Below are 20,452 nucleotides of genomic sequence, written 5' to 3' on the forward strand. Positions count from 1 at the left end.
ACTTGAATGGACAGTTGTCTCATTGGCACTCATACCACATCTTCTAATATCTAAATCATTACAACCGCAAAACTATCTGAATACAGTGTAATGATGCTTTTCGTTAATACATGAAATTGTTAACCAAGAATATACAAAAAATTGGATCATACACTAATACATTATGTACATATTAATTTAGCTTTGAGGTAAAAAATAAAACCATCAAAATATAACCTTTAACTTTCACAGTTACTGAGGACAATCATACCTGATTTGATTCCTGGGTAGCAATCTTTGTTAGTACTTTAACCATACTTGTTGGTGCTACTGCATTAAAACTGTTAAATAAAAATACCAATGGAATTATCATATTTTTATACATCATGTACATTGCACTTTATTATTTTTTTTCCATAAAAAAAACCCACACACACACACATTGCTTTTGGAAGAAAGAAATCCTGAACATCATAATATGGGCACTGTCTATGTACAAATCTATAAATTATACTATTTCATACATTTATTGAATTGTGCCTATGGGGATACTGCATGTATCCTGTTTTTTTTTATTCAACTGTAGTTGAATGAGTTTTAAATGCATACACAATTTCACAAAAATATAAAGTACCACCAATAATGAGCAAAGGTCTGAGATTTTTATACATTTCAAGCATTGTAAAAGATCTTTATTTTTTTTGATTTAATACAACTGTTATCCCTAAAGTTAATTCTATGACAACCTTGTAAAAACTTAATATTTTCAAATTGGAAAAACTACAAGAGGAAAAGAAATTGAGTAATAAATTAGATATATTTGAGATTCAAAATGGGTTAACTAGGAAGAAAAGGCGGATGAACAAATATTAAATCTATATTTACCTGATATTTTCAATATTAAGCTCATTCTGCAAATCTTTGGGAAATAAAAGTCTTTCATTAGAGTCTCCTTTGGTAGAATCACTGACTATAAACACTAAAGGACATTTACCAATCTTTCTGTATTTCCTGAAATGAAAGGAAACTAAATAGTCTAATTCATTCAAATCTGGTTACCAGACAATGTTGCTTACCAGTGAGTAGATCCAATTTATTTGAAACTGAATATAAACCTAAGTCAAGCATAGCGGTAGACATTCATCAGTTGGTAAAACCAGGCTTTTATAATGTAAGAATTCAGAAAAATATTTATAAATCATCTATAGTGTTTGCCTTGCAAGTGATATGTTGAGGCAGCAAACTTTTAAAAGAAAAGAAGATATACTTATTTCTGTAACCAAACTATTATCTGAATACTGTGGATTAATCATTTTTCGTTGGATACTAATTTTCATGGGTTTCGTAGGTACAGTTGAACCACAAATTAGAATGTTCAACGAATAATATATTTTCAATATGCTTTGTACACAGAAATTGGCAAAACCACCAAATCAAATATCCACAAATATGCAAGTTTTCAGCAATCCACAAAAATTGATACCCATGAACTGGTAACCAAAAATCTTACCTTACTATATCATGAAAAGTAGATGCATCTCTGTAAAATACATTAGGAAACTCCTGAAATAAAGATAAAATTTTGACATATTGATATGAGTCCTTTACTTTGTAGAAAAATAACAAAATTAGACGTAGAGCTGCTTAACTGCATACCAACAATTTTAATCTCATCTAGTACAAATGCAGTAGTAAAACATTGCATGATGAAACTACTTCACATGCATAAGTGGAAACTGATTAAAAGACCACTCATCTCTTTGAACAAATATTCAGATATAAATATCTTTCATTTTATTTCCTTAACAACTGGTCTCTAATCAGGTATATATTCTTCCTATTTTTTTAATAATTTCATTAATCATCAAAAACATAACAGAAGGACAATGTATAATACCTAGCTCTCTTATCAATGTAACAAATGAATATAAAAAGACAAGAGTAAACCATGCTGTAATATCTATAAAATTTGTTAGGAAGCAAAATTTTGTAGAATACATTTTATGATATATTTTCATTCAAAATCTTTTTATATGAGTGTATCAGAATGTACAAGTATATTTACCTCCACTAGAATAACTTTCTTTGATGAAACATCGTCACCAAATATACCAAGAGAATTATATTTGTTTGCTCTCAATAGAAACTGCTGGAACAATGACATCTGAGATTCAGAGGACACATATCTGTTGAAGGGTTTGTCATCTAAAAAACAAGAGTAACAAGTGAATCTGTGAGCTATTGTACACAAATGATACATACCCTTTCCTGCTAAAAGACGGTAAATAGGAAGTCGTTGATTGATGATCTGAAAATGCAACCCACGGCATAAATGACTTAAATAAACCCTGAGACAAAATTTCCAAAATCCTTATGATGTAGTTCCTGAGAAAGATGCGACAAAAAATTTCACGGTCCCCATAGGATGGATGGACAGACTGACAGATGGACGAACGAATGGAAAGAGTTAAAACATAATACACCCACTTTTTTAAAGCAGGGTATAAAAACAACATTAGGCCTAACACACTACACAAATTTTCTGTATACATGGTGTTTTAAGAAATACTGTACAATATTTTGGATGATTTTCCCTGTTATAGTATAATATATATTCTAATGCAACAACGTTTGTAACATTCATTTTGATTGGATAACGTCACTTTTTTACATGGCATCAATTGAAAAATTGATGCTATGGGAAGTACGCGCAAGCGCAGACGGCATATGACAGGTTTTAATTACATGTTTTAACGTTGTTTTTTGTCCGTTTCATTAGAATGGAGATAACAATATTGTATTTTAAGCTCCAACGGCATCAATTAGGGATTTGATGGTCCCAAATACCTGTTTAATGTCTCCGCTAACGCGTCACCAGTAAACTTAATTTGCAACCATCAAATCCCCAATTGATGCGGTCGGAGCTTAAAATACAATACAGTTATCTCCTAAATCTCTCTCTTACATGGGAATATGTATAAACAATATTCTCAAAATCTCAAAAACTAATAAAAATAAATGTTATGATTGTGCACAAAAAGGGAGTTTTCCATTATGAACATATGTTGGGATTAGTACTTAAATGGGAGGATTGGTTTACTATTTTGTTTATTTTCGGGGGTTAGCGCGAACGCAGTCCCCCACACTAAAAAATTGCGTACCCGAGATGCCCACATTTGGGGCATTCGCAAGCTTCAGCCTATCCGAAGTGCAATGGAAAGGCCTCGACCTGGGGAGACCGCCTTTTTGATCACGGTGCTCCCTGTACCAGGTAAGTATGCTTGAGTGTAAAAATTTTAATCTTATGAATCATAAAACTATTTTATCACACAAGGTGACTAATGAAAATTGAGAAACTGCAATTATTTTTTAATTGACTAATTAATCATTGAATATAGAATTACATATAGATTCTATATTAACTCTTAATTATAATGAGTAATTTCATTCTGAAAATAACTTATTGTTATTGCTATAATATTGATTTTATCTAGAGGAAATGTCTAAATGAGATAATAAGTAACGACAACTCTACCTGTACAATACTTTGTGTTTGCTTTCACGGTTTCACCTGTATGATTTCACAATGGGAGATATTTTGATAAATGACATGTCATAAAATGTATAACTGTTATGTAAACTATATAAAGATAGAACTAATCATATAACATGTATAAGTTGAATTACTTTCTTATACAATTTTCCTCAACAGATTCATACAAGATGTTTTAATCATGTTAATTTCAGTGTTAATTGCCCTTAAATATGAACTGACATTTCAGCAAAGATATTGATAGCACATTTTTGTGTGAGACATAGCGACTGATGGATACAAAGCAATTAATGTTCATGGGTTGTCAATTCTCATTAATTTTGACACTAGCAATTAATTCAGAATGTTATCTAGATAAGTTTTCCTAAAGTCCAAGGACAGAGCCTTTTAGAAGGCATTTTAAATTAAATTTTAATTTAAATTAAGCCAGTAATGTTTGACACTTGAAATCACTATCAAATTGTAAATTATACCTACACTATTTTGTAAATAACAATTTTACATAAATCCTGGAAGAAACAGTGTAATAATTCATATTTTTTTTTAACAAAATCAGATAAAGACATTTCTCAAAATTGTGATTTTTAAAAAACATTGGTTATCTAAACAACTATCACCATTTTTTAATAAAAGCAAACCAATTTTATACCAACATTAGTTGACATTAATCTACCTAATGATCAAATAAAACTAGAGGCTCTAAAGAGCCTGTGTCGCTCACCTTGGTCTATGTGAATATTAAACAATGGATTCATGACAAAATTGTGTTTTGGTGATGGTGATGTGTTTGTAGATCTTACTTTACTAAACATGCTTGCTGCTTACAATTATCTCTATCTATAACAGTACTTTCTGTGGAAAATGTTATTGAAAATCTTCAAATTTTAAGAAAATTGTTAAAAATTGACTATGAAGGGCAATAACTCCTTAGGGGGTCAATTGACTATTTTGGTCATACTGACTTATTTTTAGTTCTTACTTTGCTGTACATTATTGCTGTTTACAGTTTATCTCTATTTATAATAATATTCAAGATAATAACAAAAAACAGCAATATTTCCTCAAAATTACCAATTCAGGGGCAGCAACCTAACAAACGATTATCCGATTCATCTGAAAATTCCAGGGCAGATAGATCTTGACCTGATCAACAATCTTACTTCCTGTCAGATTTGCTCTTAATGCTTTGGTTTTTGAGTTATAAGCCAAAAACTGCATTTTACCCCCATGTTCTATTTTTAGCCATGGTGGCCATCTTGGTTTGTTGGCCGAGTTACTGGACACTTTATTCAACTAAATACCCCAATGATGATTATGGCCAAGTTTGGTTAAATTTGGCCCAGTAGTTTCAGAGGAGAAGATTTTTCTAAAAGATTACTAAGATTTACGAAAAAATGGTTAAAAATTTACTATAAAGGGCAATAACTCCTGAAGTGGTCAACTGACCATTTTGGTCATGTTGACTTATTTGTAGATCTTACTTTGCTGAACATTATTGCTGTTTACAGTTTATCTTTATCTATAATAATATTCAAGATAATAACAAAAAACAGCAAAATTTCCTTAAAATTACCATTTCAGGGGCAGCAACCCAAGGACGGAATGTCTGATTCATCTGAAAATTTCAGGGCAGATAGATCTTGACCTGATGAACAATATTACCCCCATGTCAGATTTGCTCTAAATGCTTTGGTTTTGAGTTATAAGCCAAAAACTGCATTTTACCCCTATGTTCTATTTTTAGCCATGGCGGCCATCTTGGTTGTTTGGTCGGATCACCGGACACATTTTTTAAACTAAATACCCCAATGATGATTATGGCCAAGTTTGGTTAAATTTGGCCCAGTAGTTTCAGAGGAGAAGATTTTTCTAAAAGATAACTAAGATTTACGAAAAATTGTTAAAAATTTACTATAAAGGGCAATAACTCCTAAATTGGTCAACTGACCATTTTGGTCATGTTGACCTATTTGTAGATCTTACTTTGCTGAACATTATTGCTGTTTACAGTTTATCTCTATCTATAATAATGTTCAAGATAATAACCAAAAACAGCAAAATTTCCTTAAAATTACCATTTCAGGGGCAGCAATCCAACGAGGAAATGTCCGATTCATCTGAAAATTTCAGGGCAGATAGATCTTGACCTGATGAACAATATTACCCAATCAGATTTGCTCTTAATGCTTTGGTTTTTGAGTTATAAGCCAAAAACTGCATTTTACTCCTATGTTCTATTTTTAGCCATGGCGGCCATCTTGGTTGGTTGGCCGGGTCACCGGACACATTTTTTAAACTACATACCCCAATGATGATTGTGGCCAAGTTTGGTTAAATTTGGCCCAGTAGTTTCAGAGGAGAAGATTTTTGTAAAAGTTAACGCAGGACGATGACGCCGGACGCCAAGTGATGAGAAAAGCTCACTTGGCCCTTTGGGCCAGGTGAGCTAAAAATGTGTGTCTTTCGCATCCTTTTTCCGTAAATTTTAATCACAAAGTTCCAGCGACAAAAAGTTGGAAAAAACATAACAATAATTGCCGGACCAATGTTTGGTATGGATATGCAAATACGGACTGTCATACAGAAAACAGTCCATATTACATGCATTACATAATCTTGGGGTTCCTATAAACCCACTATGAAGGCTATTTTTATCTTCAGATATCCAAAATGAATTTATTGCACACTTGGTCTCATATGTGAAAAATCCACTTGGACCAAAATGTGAAACTACACACCTAACTGTGGTGTGGAGTGCTACCTAGAGAACATAAAGTATTCAACCATTTTTCCATTTATAAAGGGGGATAACTTTAGAACAGTTTAGTAATATATGCCACCCACGATTTTTGTCCAGCTAGCAACTTTTGTGGCAAAAGCAAGACATATAAAGTGATACTACATACCCACTTCGTTGGAACTCTTTTTATACAATTCAATCATTTTATTTTATTAACTGTTAATCTATTATGTGCATTATTCCCCTATCAAACTGAAAACAACAGCAAAAGTAGGTAGGACACTGGGTTCAGTGGAAGCTTTACACATTTTTCTATATAGGAACCCAAATTATTTACTTCAGATGATGTTGACTAGCTTACTGTATAATTTTTTTCACTTTCCAATTAATTGTTATAATTTATGTTGTAGTTATGTATTTCATTAAAATAAATATTGCTTAGGTCATCGTTGGGCTACACCAATTTGAATTGTAGTTCTTCTGACAAAAATTCAAAAAGATATTGGGGGGGGGAGGGGGGATTGAGCGAATTTTTTTTTATTGCATTTTTTTCTTGAAAGTTAGTTTTCTTGAGGCGAGTGCTATACAACTGGAGTGAGCAGTATTATTTTTTTTAAAATTGTTCAAGTTATAATTTATGTTCTTATTTACATTTGTAAATGGGTTATTTCATAGAAAATCTAGGAGAAACATGCTTTTATGCATATAATTTGATTTATTAGTGCCTGAACCATACCCAACTTTCTTGACTCACTGTGGTTTAGTTAATTTTGATCATTTCCATCAAATAAGCTTTGTCTGCATGAATTTTCATTTAAATTTAAATCCATACTAAGGATCAACATAATTAGTGAGATGAATAATATTTCAACAAAATTCTGGGTAAGATAGTTATATTGCTATGTATGTAGATCTCAATGTATTTTTTGTATTAAAACATTCCTTTAAAATACCTGTCACCACATTCACATGCATTACTCTGACTGTCAGTGCAAAAAACTCTTTCCTTTTGCCTCTAAAAGCTGAAATGCATTTAAAACTCTTCAGCTTGATTTGAAGTGGCCGAAACAATTACACATCCCTAATTATTGTGAGCATGCAAATCACAATACCACAACCTTGCTTTGGTCTCGACTCTCCAATGTTTGAACTCTTAAATTTCCCCTTACAAAAGAGTTCTGCATGCATGCCAACAGGGTTTCATAAAATAAGATAATTCTGAGATTTTCAAAAAGTTCATGTGAGTTTACAATTAATATCATCCAAGATAGATAGCAAAGGTCTATGGCCTATGCCTGTTGAAACAATGATCAGGAGTGACTAACAATTTTTTTTTTCTTCAAAGGTTTTAAAGGAGATGCATTTCGGATAACTGTTTGTTCAATAACTAATTGTCCACAGCAATGCGCTGACACAACTACATGTTGGCATCCCTTTTTGTGACCGTTTATTTACAAATATATTTATCACACATGCATTTAAAGCCATTGGAGCAAGATATGCATAAATAATTCTTATATCATTTGCATATCTATAAATACTTGAATTGGATTGGTCAATTAGAATTTTTCTCTTGTTTTCGAAACTACTTTCATTATCTATTCATGCGCGATACACATTCTTGCAAGGATACTGGGATTTTCAGCAAATTGAGATTATAAAACAATTTGCATAACAGTTGTTTCCATTCGAATTCATATATACAAAAAAAGAAATAAATAAATGCCCTTAAGTTTCGAAAATGTATAAAAATAAAATTTTAATAAAATGACGCGAAATTTCATGGAGGATTTGGCGAATTTACGTCATGGCAAAACACGACGTCACACGAATGAAAATTTTCAAGGTAAAGATTATTTCATTACATGTACGCTTCAAATTCGGATAATATCTAATTAAAATGAAGTTTTTGAGGTAGGTTCTATTTCATTTTAGATTCTGATGCATTTATCGGACATTTATGTTTTTTAGAAAGTAAAGATGGCGGCGTACTCCTTAGTTACGACATTTCATTGCGCTTTTGATGGTAAATATAGTAGCCGTCAAACAAATAATGTAAATTAATAATGGCGTATGTTTGGCTGAAGAATTATAAGGATTAAACACATTTTTTCTAGAGGTTATTGATGTGTAAACCGGGTCTCTTACTCACAAACTTAACATAAAAGTCCTTCAGACTTTTATTCAGTTTGTGAGTTAATCGCCCCGGTTTACACATCAATAACCTCTAGAAAAAATGTGTTTAATCCTATAATAAAACGTCTATGTGAAAAACAAAGGAGTAGGAGCATTAAGGCCTGGTTTTGGCCCAAGAAAATAAAATGTTTGATAACTTTTTCAAATTGGCACATAATCTTTAGAAATGCATAGGGCCAAGAAATATAAATGAAAAACATTAAGATTCTTATGTGATGACGTCACAATTACGTCATAATAGGTACTGTTTTCACAAAACGATGAAAATTCAGAATCTATGCAGTTTTCTATCTTTATTTCTGTTGTGGAAACATCGTGCGCAGCTAAGAAACAACAAAATAATTAACTGAAGCTTTATTATTACTATTGACAAAATCTTACAAAATATAAAGTTGTTTCTTGGGTGCGCACATACTTTTCCAATCGAAAATATACTTAAAACTTTGATGAAAAACAAGAAAAATCACAAAATTTTATAAAATATGCAAATTAAGGCATGATTTGTTGCTATGGTAACTTGTTCAATTTCCAAAACTATTTTGTTTTTCTGAACACCTTCTACTGAGATACTTTTCAGTAATTTTAAAATATGTATGATAACTTTTAAATTTGCTGTAATTTTTGGGCCAAATAAGGGCCTTATTCCCCTACTCCTTTCAAGGAGAAACTTATTTTTGAGGCGCATGCAGAACAGAATTGCGTAAGCATTGATAGTTTTGTTTTATTGAAAAGTCAGTTTCTCAAAAACACAAGCAGGAAAATGTAAAGAACAAAGATCAAATTGGTATGGCCTTAATCATACAATTTATTGACCTTTTACACCATTTTTTTTTTCAAATTTAGCATAAAAAGGTTCACATTCACATTTATATTTCACAAATATCAATGTGCAGAAAATCTGATAACCTATAATATACATACCTGAAAATGGGTCTGTAAAACTTTTGTCTGTTGTATTGGTCAATGGATTAATCCATTCTTGTATGGTATACCTGAGATCCTTAGATAAAGCTTGTATTGTGGCTGTCTTCCCAACACCAGCTGGTCCTGTTAACAATAATATTGGTGGCAACTGAAAAAAACAAATGAGGAGGCAGAGATAAAATATAAAGTAGAATGTCATAGAAAAACAAAAGATAGGGGGTTAAACAAATCTAAAAGTCCCAGGGAGGCCTTTGATGAAGTATAATTTTCCTGCATAATCCTGTAATGAAATCGTTACAAATATGCAACATATATTGATATAAGTTCTGCATTGAATTGAAAATGTGGAATAAACAAGTCTTTTTTTTTGTGGAAAAGGTTTCTTTTTCTGCCCAGACATTCTATACATTTTGCACATACAATCACACAATCCATGAAAGATAACCATTTTTCATCTGCCAAAGAATTTTTCAATTTGTCAATTGATATCAAATGAAAAACATTTTTTTTTTCTATTCTTGTGATTGAGTTGTGTAAATTATTTGGATACTGATGAACACAAAAAATTAATGTAATTGCACAAAATATTTATCATGTATGTTTAAACTTAAAATTGGTTCAATCTTTTGCAGTGAAAAGTTTCAAAAGTTAAAAAGTTATTGAAATGAACTGGAATTTGGCTCACTAAACTGGAACATTTTTTTGAAACCCAAAAAAGAAAATAGTAAAGGATTGAATAAACCCGTAAATGATGATGACCTCACCTTGCTTTGTGCTGACAAATGTTTCTGTATCCAACATTCCACTTCACCTATCTTCTTTTTGTGCACAGCTAGATCTGACTAAATAGATAAATGGATTTTTTTTATACAGTGCCTTATATAACTAATGTTAAACACAAGAAATAAAATATTCTGCCTAATTTAAATTTTGACAAAAGTTTTTAGTTTTCTATATGGAGTGTTTTATGAATTCTTGTGTGACCTTTTGTTAGCTTCTTTGCAATGATATTGTTCACATCTCTTTCCATTTGTCTTTTGGATAACAGTAATTTACTCCTTGGCTATCATTAATTACAAATCTACATTTTGAAATTTCATATAAAATATCTGATAATTCTTAGAATAGAATTCTTTACAAATTAAAGTTATCAATTTGGCATTTTTTTTTACAAATTTGATAATTGTAAACTATAAACATAATAAAGGTACTAACTATCCTAACATCTCATCATAAATTACTCCTTTACAAATTGTACATTAAATGGATGAAATTTAACACAGCCGATTCAAATACCGAATACATATTGTTTTATCTTCTGTCCTAATTTGTTATGCACGTTTTCTCATGTATTGTTTCAAATAATAGAAGATAATGAATTATCATTATACTGTCAATACATTGTTCTTTATGGGTACTAATTTTAGTATGATTGTAGGGATATATAAAGAATTGGAATGTTCTAGAAAGTTCCATTTTCCTATATGCTTGGATGCAGAATTTGTCAAAACCTCAAAATCAAAAATCCACAATAATGTGATTTTCCTTAATCCACAAAGAAAAGGTACACTTTAAAAGTAAATGTATCCATGATACAAGCACTCAATAAACATGTAGTTTCTGAAGTTAACTTTTAGTTTTTAACACTTTTAAAGTCATGAAAGTTGTTTTTTATATACCATGTATACCGGTATATTGTACCACTGAATGATATAAAAACCTACCTGAGATTTTGGTGCATATTTGTCTGACCAAAGCTCTGTTTCAAAGGCAGGTCTATTCTTTTTAGTGGTGGTAAATTTCTGAACTGGAACATTAGAACTACTGAAATATTTGTCTACAGGTAAGGTTCCTTGGTTTGATGTTTGACTACCTTTCAAGTCATTTGATGACTTTTTCCGTGACCAAGTTGGCTTTGAAGAAGTTTTTTTAGTTGACTTCTGTGAATCACCACCAAAGAAATCACCAAATGCTGATGTTACCCACTGACTTGTATTCTGGAAAAACAAAATAGGCAAATTATGCTTTATCTATGTGGATAATGTTAATGGGAATAAAAAACAACAAAACAACTGCATCCATTTTATTGAGGCCTACAGGTGTAGATGCTATCTAAAAGTGGCTTTAATTTGTGCTGAGAAGCTACTTTTTAAACCATGTATTTTTATGCCTGGATGAATATCAAAATAAACAGTGTCTGAGTATGTTCAGTGCATCATTTTTGTATTAACAGGAGTCCAATAGGTTAACAGCAGATACTTGACCAAGACCCCACTCACATATCCTGTACTAACATCATAGATATTCATATACATATATGTATTTTTTGTTTCGATCATTTTCACCAACCTTGTTCAGTTCTTGTATTTTATTTTTTTTCGTTAGAGGTGCTGTGTGAATTTGAGGAAGTGGAGACCTAGTTATTTTGTTGTATTATTTTGAAAAAAATCACTAACTTAGTTATGCCAGAAAGGCTATTTATATGCCTTATTTTTTTTTCTTAAGACCTGTGTAATACCACAATTGATTTCCCCCTTTTATCATTGTAAAATTTGCACTTTTCAAAAGTATTGTGCAGAATTAATCTTTGTTTCAAATAAAGAAATGCTTTGCATAAGAAAAGCTTTATTCTATTCAGTGCTTGTAAAAGACAAAATTTTACATAACATTTCATTGCATATAAGAAAACAAACATCACTGGAAGTTAACCAATCAAATGTTCACCTCTTTTTTTACCTCAAGTTTCCAAAATATTCTATAGAAACATAAAAAAAAAATAATGATGCTTTGAAACACCCAAGATATATGTTTATGATCCAGATATATGTAACTGCAATGAAATTAAATGTAGAATTAATTTCCTACAACTGTCAATAGAATTTTTTTTTTCAACCCTTCTTTGTATGCAACTGGGTGTGACGTAATATGATATGGTGGTATTACACCTTAAGGTGGCATCTAACACTTTGACTAAAATCAATTTGGCTTGTTTGATTAACATAAAATTTTGACATAATATTTACTTTGACCCTTTGACAAAAATATAAAAATTATCATATATAAAAAAAACTTGAACCACACACTTTATATCCGAAATATTTCATTGAATATATAGCAGTTTGACAAACACTTATTTTGATAATCGAGAAGCTTAATATTTTCTAAGCAATACAACATGATTAAAATGTTTAGCTGATTTTACAGTTATCTATGCATTTTTTTTTTTTTTAATATATCTGCCATTAAATGCTAGTGCTTTTATTTATTTATTGTTTTTATGCTTTTAGTATGACATATTTTATGATCCCAAGTGATTTGCTGATTCCCTGTTTCAATGCACATAGAGGCGATTGCCACATGAACTTTGACTCTGGAGACTCACAAATTAAATAGAGTTGCTTTCATTATACTGCATGTTTTATTTAGTTTTATTTGGTAGTTTTGCATGATGCTGCATGTTTTTTATGTGATAGTCGGTTAAAGAGCTCACCAGAGCTCATGTTTTCTCTGTTATTATGTATATATATGCTGACTCTAAATAAAATTTACTTACTTACTTACTTACTATCTCCCTGTAGTGTTAGGTACCACCTTAACATGCTTCAATTTGTCATTTCGGGGCCTTTACAGCTGACTATGCGGTATGGGCTTTGCTCATTGTTCAAGGCTGTACAGTGACCTATAGTTGTTCATTTCAGTGTCATTTAAATTTGGTCACATTGGCAATCATACCACATCTTCTTTTATATTCATAGATAAATCTTTTAATTTCCAGTGAATTAAAACTTAAACCTTTTAAAACAATATGTTACCTTGTTTACACTGTTGACTTCTGATCTTTTCCTCTTCCTGTCCAAAGATTGTGGCGGGGAATCAGTCAAGTCAATAACAGAATCATCCATTGAACAACTAACCTTTATTTATCTATAAGATATAAAACAAAGGATTATACATTGTATATATAGTTTCTTTTGTAATATATATAGTTTTGTATAACATGTATAAACACCAATAAAAGATTTTTGCTATTTTGTTTCAAAATAACAAGTGGTTTAAAAGATTGCTATAAATATATTAGTATATAAATAAAGGAACTAAAAAAGCAGTAAAAAATGAAGAGTCTGTGTTCTTGTTTTTTCAAGATTTATAAAGTCAAATATTTACCACTAGAGATTCATAAGAGAATTTTTTTCTAAGGCTGTTGATCTTTCCACACAACGTCATTGAATATGTCATGAATGTCTCAAGAGGGGTGGTCAATAAAACAAACCATAACTTATAAGTAAAATTGTTAATAAAAGAAACGCTTATTCATTGTAATGTATTTATCTATGGTGTTTACATCCAAATGAACGTCTTCAGAGTCACTAAAAATAATTAAATCTTAAATATGACTCTCTTAGGACAAAATCAATTCAAACTTATTTTTTATTTGCTAATTTTTAGCTTCCAAAATCTAATTAGTTTTTGTTCCTTGTCAATAATCGGTCAAAAATTAGATATAGTCTGTCAAAAAGGAGATATTAATTACAATGTTTATTGAAAGTAATGTGCCAATATTTTATTGGCTTACAACAATTTCTCTTGAAGGAAAAGTTCATTTAGACAATGTTTATAATATTATTATGGATGCCATTGACTTTTGATTCAATTATCTTATGCTCTTTCACTTTTCGTCATGCACTATATAAAAGGTACACAAATAATAGTTTTAACATGAAACAAAATAAAAACACAAGGAAAGGTTTAACCACTTTGTACCTTTAAAGAATTATGAGAATAAAATCTGAACATAACTAATTGAATGCAGTCTGATTCCCAAACAGCCTCACAGTCTAACAGTAGATAGAACCATGGCACTATCTGAATAGATCTTATATATATATATATGAAGTCATCCATTCTATCTCAAATTGCTATTCTAAAACACTGGGGAGAACACTGGAATGTACTTTACATCACAAATCAGTAAAATCAATTCTTCATTAAAACTTATATCTATACTATAAAATTAGATTCTTAGACCACATTTTGTGTGTCATTTCTCTTTCTTCCCCAATAAATTAATCATCAATGATCATGCCTTTGAGTTCTATGATAGGTACCATGCATAGTCACAGTAGTCATCCTTTCATATGATTAATCCCTATTATAGGGTGTTGCTATACAGTGGAAACGGGAAACGGAACAGAATACAGAGCGGAAACTGAAAGAATTGACATCTTTTCTTTTTGGTTACCTAATGGGACAATGATGTATGGACAACAACCGATAAGGAAACCCGTTAGAATATAATCTTTATTCTTATGTGGAAAATAATTAAATTGACAAATCACTCACTAAACAAACCTTTCTCACTCGATTACAATACTGAAGTACGCTGTTTGGTATAAACATTGGAAAAGCAAATATGCATCTCCTAAAATTTAAAACTTATAAATACAAATTGATGGGAAAAAAGTGGCAGAAAATTAGTAGCCTACATGGATATACAATTTGCACAGTTTCCTTACTAAGATAGACGTAGTCATATCCTATGCCTTTCAAATTCAAAATGTCCACACTCGGTCTGCTTTATATATCATTTACCGCTTATAATCACTCTCAAGTAGCCGTGATTTTTTTTTCATTTTTACAATGGAAAATAGTGTCACTCATTCCGTATGATGTTTTACTATTATTTAAAATATGAAAAGATAGGCGAAAGTTACCACAATAACATTCAAACTCACAAGTCGGAAATAACTGACAAAGCCATGACTAAAAACACAAAAAAAAACCCAAAAGACTAAAAAACAAATAGGCAAACAGACAAACAATAGTACACAAAACACAACATATAAACTAATTAAGGTGATGACAGCACAAAAGATTTTTACGAAAAGCATTGATGATATTATAAAATCCAGCCGGTTACACATTATGTTGGAGCATACTATATGCTAGAGCATCTTAGAGAGAATGTAGAGCGCAGATGTACAAACGTCTGCTGTTGTCCATTCATCAGGTATTCAGCTGGTATTGATGATTATTGTAGAATTAGTGAATAATGATAAAATGTTTAAGCTGCTAATCTATTATATATTTTTAGACATTATATGGTTTATTTCTCTTGGCCTTCATACTTTGGATGTATTGAGTCCATATTCTATTTATTTTTCTCGTCCTACTTAATTTATTATGTGTTTTCGTTTTGTATTTAACGGTTTATTTAGTGGTGCGTATTTGATTGATGTCTACTTAGTTAGTACAATTAAAGTGAATTGTTCATTCAGTGTTTCTGCTCTGTCATGTTCGTTTTCTGCTGGTTTAAGTCTTAAGTGGTGGTATACCTTGAGAGTTCTTTTTTTTTAATCTGACCTGGCCAAAGTGAGCTTTTCACGTCACTTGATGTCTGTCGTCCGTTTTCATCATTGTTTTTTTTTTCTAAAATCTTCTCTGAAACTACTGGGCCAAATGTTACCAAGTGTCTTAAAGAAAGTCGTTTGACAGTTTTAGTTAAACTTTGCAACAATTATCATTGGTGTATCTAGTTTAAAAAGTGGGCTGGATAACCCTGCCTGCCAGCTAAGATAACCAACATGGCTGAAATTAAAAGCTAGGAATGAAATACAAGTGCTGTCTATTGAAAACCTTTATGAATAGAGAAAAACCTGATGCGAATAAAATGTTTAGAAAGTTGAGCTCTACCTAATGTCCATTCACGTAAAAACGGTCAAATGATTTCTAATAGGAGTTATCGCCCTTATATGTTTGCCTATAGTACATGTATATAAAAATATAAAAATAGTTAAAAACTATTAATTGCAAAAGTTACCAGCAACACAAGATTTACAAGGAGGTCAAAATGTCCAGCGAAATCGTTAGTCGACTCATTATCAGAGTCTTTGCTCTTAATGATTTTACCAATCTTTGGTGTTGTTACCAAATATCTTGAAAACTATAACCGATAGCTACAAACTATTGAAATAAAAATGGTCAGCAAGACAAGATCTACAAACAAGTTGATATTTCCATTATAGTAAGTAAACTTTTTAAAGTAATGACTGACCTTAAATGACGAACGACTTTTCATCCTCTCTTGTGTTTTGGGTAAACACTAAAGAAGATAGACAGATTTTTATCATGAACTATTCAAGTCTATAATATTGGAGAGTTCCTATTGTTTAAGATGCACATAAACCTAAATGCATGGCACATGCTCTTTCTAGCATCTTGGTTTTTTTTTTAGCTATCAATGTCATGTATACTAAAACTGTTTGCTATTTTCTTTGATATCTAGATCCTATTCTATTGTCAACATAATTGTTGTGTGATTTCATTTATACTTCAGTCGTTATTTATTTTCGTAGTTCTTTCCATTTCCCACCTTATATTCCGTCCATATTATAAATATTTCTTTCCGTTTCCGCCGTTTAGTAACACCCCTGACCATAGAGCAGACAACAATATATATACTTTATTTATGTTCATAGAAAACAGAAAATCTTGAAAATAACACAAAATTTTCATTAGTACATGTACTTGGGGACAAAATAATTATTAGTGTACATAGAATACAGAAAAGGCGAAAATAATTGTTCTGTGTTAATTCTTTATGTGCTGGCGTTTGTAGGGTATAGGGATTGAATGCAAGCAGGGTCAACATGGTTAAACCAAAGACTTTTAATTTGGTATTTGCTGCTTCTCCCCTTAGGTATCAATACACAGTAAGAAGTTTGGTTTCATATTTTGGCCATCATGATTTTTTCAAATATGAATGTTTTTGTACAATTAAATTAATTTTCAGATAGCAATGATCATGATGATAGCTTAAGAATAATATAGCCTTCCATGTGGATTTATATGAACATCAAGATGGTTTTTACAGGGTACTTACATGTATTTTAATAGGTGAGTTCATGAGTCTTGGACTCATTAAAATCTGTCTGGACTCATAATTTTCAAAACTTGTGAGTCAAACATGTCAAAAGATGCATCAAAATTGTAAAAATGAGCACATACATGTACATTTCTCATCATTTTTTCACCAAAATTAAAAAAATAATCTAAATTTGATGTCATTTCCTTGCTCTAGTTAAAGTTTTACATGGAGACTAAGGCCAAATTTCTTTCTAACATAAATTGTGTAAACGTGTCGTGTTTGTTGGTGTTTTCTAAACGCTACAAAAGTAGAAACAAATACGTTGTTAAATAAATCTTTACCGACCCTGTTTGAACTTTCAATAATGCATGCACATGTTGTTGGTAAACAGACTTTTTACAAAATAGAAACAAATTCTTTGTTTAATCAGGTTGAAGTAAGAAACAAATGTAGCGTTTGCACTAACAAATGACAAACTGCAGACGCATTTTTATCGTTTGCATAGTTTGTCAAAGTCTACGTATGTCATGTATGTTTGAAAGAACATGAAGAAATGATCAAAACATGTGCGCGCTTAGCAGTTTGCATCGTTTGTATTAGAAAGAAATGCACCCTAAAATCTTATGACATATATCAATAAAATTTCATCTTCTAACTGCTAGACTTGCCATGGCTAAAAATAAAGAGTCTTTACATGTTGTAGATTGCCTTTAAAATTTCTTAGTGAGAACCCTGGTTTTAAGATACATGAATTAAAGACCTTTTTGATCCTCAAACCTTTCATATCTATTTTAAAGGAAAATGATCTGAAATCTATTGCATATATTTTTTCTGGACCTGGTAATAGATAATTATCTACGTACATGTATATATACATGATCTATGGTTCAGAAAAGGCATAGTGACTCTAACGGTTGAAATTCTCCTTTGAACTACATGTACATGTATGTGGAACTAAATTTTGTGGTCTTTTGTGACATGTTAATGTTTTTGCTGAGTATCAAATAAATGCAGACGATTGCCATGGTTACAGAAAACGGAGAATATATTTCACCATGTTCACCATTTTAACTATTGAACATCGAATCTTTTGAAGATGCATTGTCAATATATATACGATACAATACAATATTTTCATTTTCCCAATTAAAGGGCCCATTAAGAGCATAACATTAATTACAACATGACATAAACATTACAGAGTGATTAAAGAAACATAAAATAATAATTCAAATGCATGAGGAAAGAATCAGTGGTCAAGGGGAGATAATTTTGATATCTATTAGAGTATTTAAGTAAACTAATTTTCGAATTTTCGAAGTTGCCAGCCTTTATCGAGGTATGCACATAAAATAGATAAAAATCTGCTGTCTTCATTAATTATGATCCATGAAAAAAGATCTTTTCTGTTTAAATTATCTAAACTGGTATTTTTTTATATAATCAGTCATATCTCTTCTGAGGTTATTGTAAAGAGGGCATTCCAGAAGAAAGTGCATTTCATTTTCAATACAATTTGAATTACAATATAAACATATCCTCTCATGTTGAGGTACATGTAATATTTCATATTTACTACATACTGTTTTTTTACATTGGTAATTCGTTCATGTCTGCCAGTTCCTATTCTTAAACAGTCATGACAGTGATTGCTGAGTCTGTATTTTGTTAACAAATTTTTTTGTTGGTGCTTTAATCTAAATAATTTTCATAGTCAAATGACCTTTTGAATGAAAAAAAAGTGTCCAATTTGACTTGATTCTGTAAATAAAAATCTCGCATTTTCTACCAATCATTTTGAAATTTAATTTGAGCTCTTTTTTCAATAAATTTTTAATTTATTTTTGCCTTAATGTTTATATATATATATATTTAGGTCAATACACAATTTTTCACTGTAGAAAATGATATTACACTAGAGAGCCATGAATTATTGGAGCTAGTTTGAGCTTTACTCTCAATCATTTTTAACTCAGCATAAGCACTTTTCAATAAGTCAGATGGAGAATTATCTAGGCTATGCCAATACATAAACATACATACAAATGTACATGTATATATGTGTTAGCAAATTTATATAAAGAGGATATCTACCCAGTTCAGACTATATATATGCATAACACTAAGCCATATTTTTTAGAAATCAAGCAAAAGACAGTGGTTAAAAATTATAATTTTATGATAACGAGTTTCAAGGACATGAAGGAGTAAGTGCAAATACCATGAATCCTGGCCATCGATCTTGTTTGGTATTTTTTCAACAATAATTTGACAAAAGCATAATGAATCCTTAATAAATGTCATGTATGTAGGACGCTAAAGTGTGATGGTACATGTACTCTTAACATGATAAAGTGCAGTTTACCCTTAAAAACATGGTTATGTTTGAAATAAAGTCAATTGACATTTGGTTGAAATTTGAATTAAAGTTGTCAATCTGACAAATATTCTAATTAATCCTCCGGCATTTTAATTTTTGGTTTAATTTGTAAATATAAAAAAGAAGATGTGGTATTATTGCCAATGAGACAACTATCCATAAAAGACCAAAATGACACAGACATTAACAACTATAGGTCACCGTGCAGCCTTCATCAATGAGCAAAGCCCATACCGCATAGTCCGCTATAAAAGGCCCTGATAAGATAATGTAAAACAATTCAAACGAGAAAACTAACGGCCTTATTTATGTAAAAAAAAAGAGCCCACTTGCTGCCAGAGGGACACATGTGTCCATACCGGCTGTGTTGGAGGGACAAATATGTTCATGTTTTAATTTATGCAAACTTCTCATCACTGTTTAATCTCTTTCAAATAAAATATTGACTATTAAACAGGATACTATTTTCTTCAATAATTCCCAAATGTTACGTCCAGTAAGGTGTGACGTCATATATTGAATGACTTCATTGTTTGGCATTTAATGTCACAAGCCCTAAGCTGTCACATTTTCTGACATTTGAAAAGCAACCATGAATAGCTTCCAGCAGCAAGAGGCCTAGGTTAAACAACTGTTTATGTCATTTATATCCAACAATGTTTCTTATTCTTGCGTCTACACTTTCACCTACCATCAGACTTTAGCGTACAGAGACATTGCACTGTAGGGCAGACCATTGGCATCGTACTTAAGTGTCCCCATCATACTTAAGAGTACCACATACATGTACATGACATATTTATATCAAAGAAACAA

The 20,452-nt window shown here is 31.0% G+C and overlaps 1 protein-coding gene and 1 non-coding gene across 3 annotated transcripts in view; both read right to left on the reverse strand.

Moving 5' to 3' along the window:
- The window catches only part of LOC139495427 (cell cycle checkpoint protein RAD17-like), a 32,993-nt gene that overhangs the window by 11,953 nt on the left and 588 nt on the right, over positions 1-20,452 (reverse strand). For both annotated transcript variants that reach the window (XM_071283720.1, XM_071283725.1), the window contains exons 2-9: positions 13,205-13,316; positions 11,117-11,389; positions 10,157-10,234; positions 9,390-9,540; positions 2,045-2,184; positions 1,490-1,542; positions 865-990; positions 251-320 (exon numbers count right to left, since the gene is read on the reverse strand). In XM_071283720.1, the coding sequence (XP_071139821.1) occupies positions 251-320; positions 865-990; positions 1,490-1,542; positions 2,045-2,184; positions 9,390-9,540; positions 10,157-10,234; positions 11,117-11,389; positions 13,205-13,294 (981 nt within the window). In that variant the 5' untranslated portion in view covers positions 13,295-13,316. The remainder of the gene's footprint in view (positions 1-250; positions 321-864; positions 991-1,489; positions 1,543-2,044; positions 2,185-9,389; positions 9,541-10,156; positions 10,235-11,116; positions 11,390-13,204; positions 13,317-20,452) is intronic.
- LOC139508874 (U1 spliceosomal RNA) lies at positions 3,095-3,258 on the reverse strand. The gene has a single exon (XR_011661476.1). It is a non-coding gene; the product is annotated as a U1 spliceosomal RNA (small nuclear RNA).

The sequence above is a fragment of the Mytilus edulis genome, chromosome 1 (assembly GCF_963676685.1).
Source record: "Mytilus edulis chromosome 1, xbMytEdul2.2, whole genome shotgun sequence".
Taxonomy (NCBI): domain Eukaryota; kingdom Metazoa; phylum Mollusca; class Bivalvia; order Mytilida; family Mytilidae; genus Mytilus; species Mytilus edulis.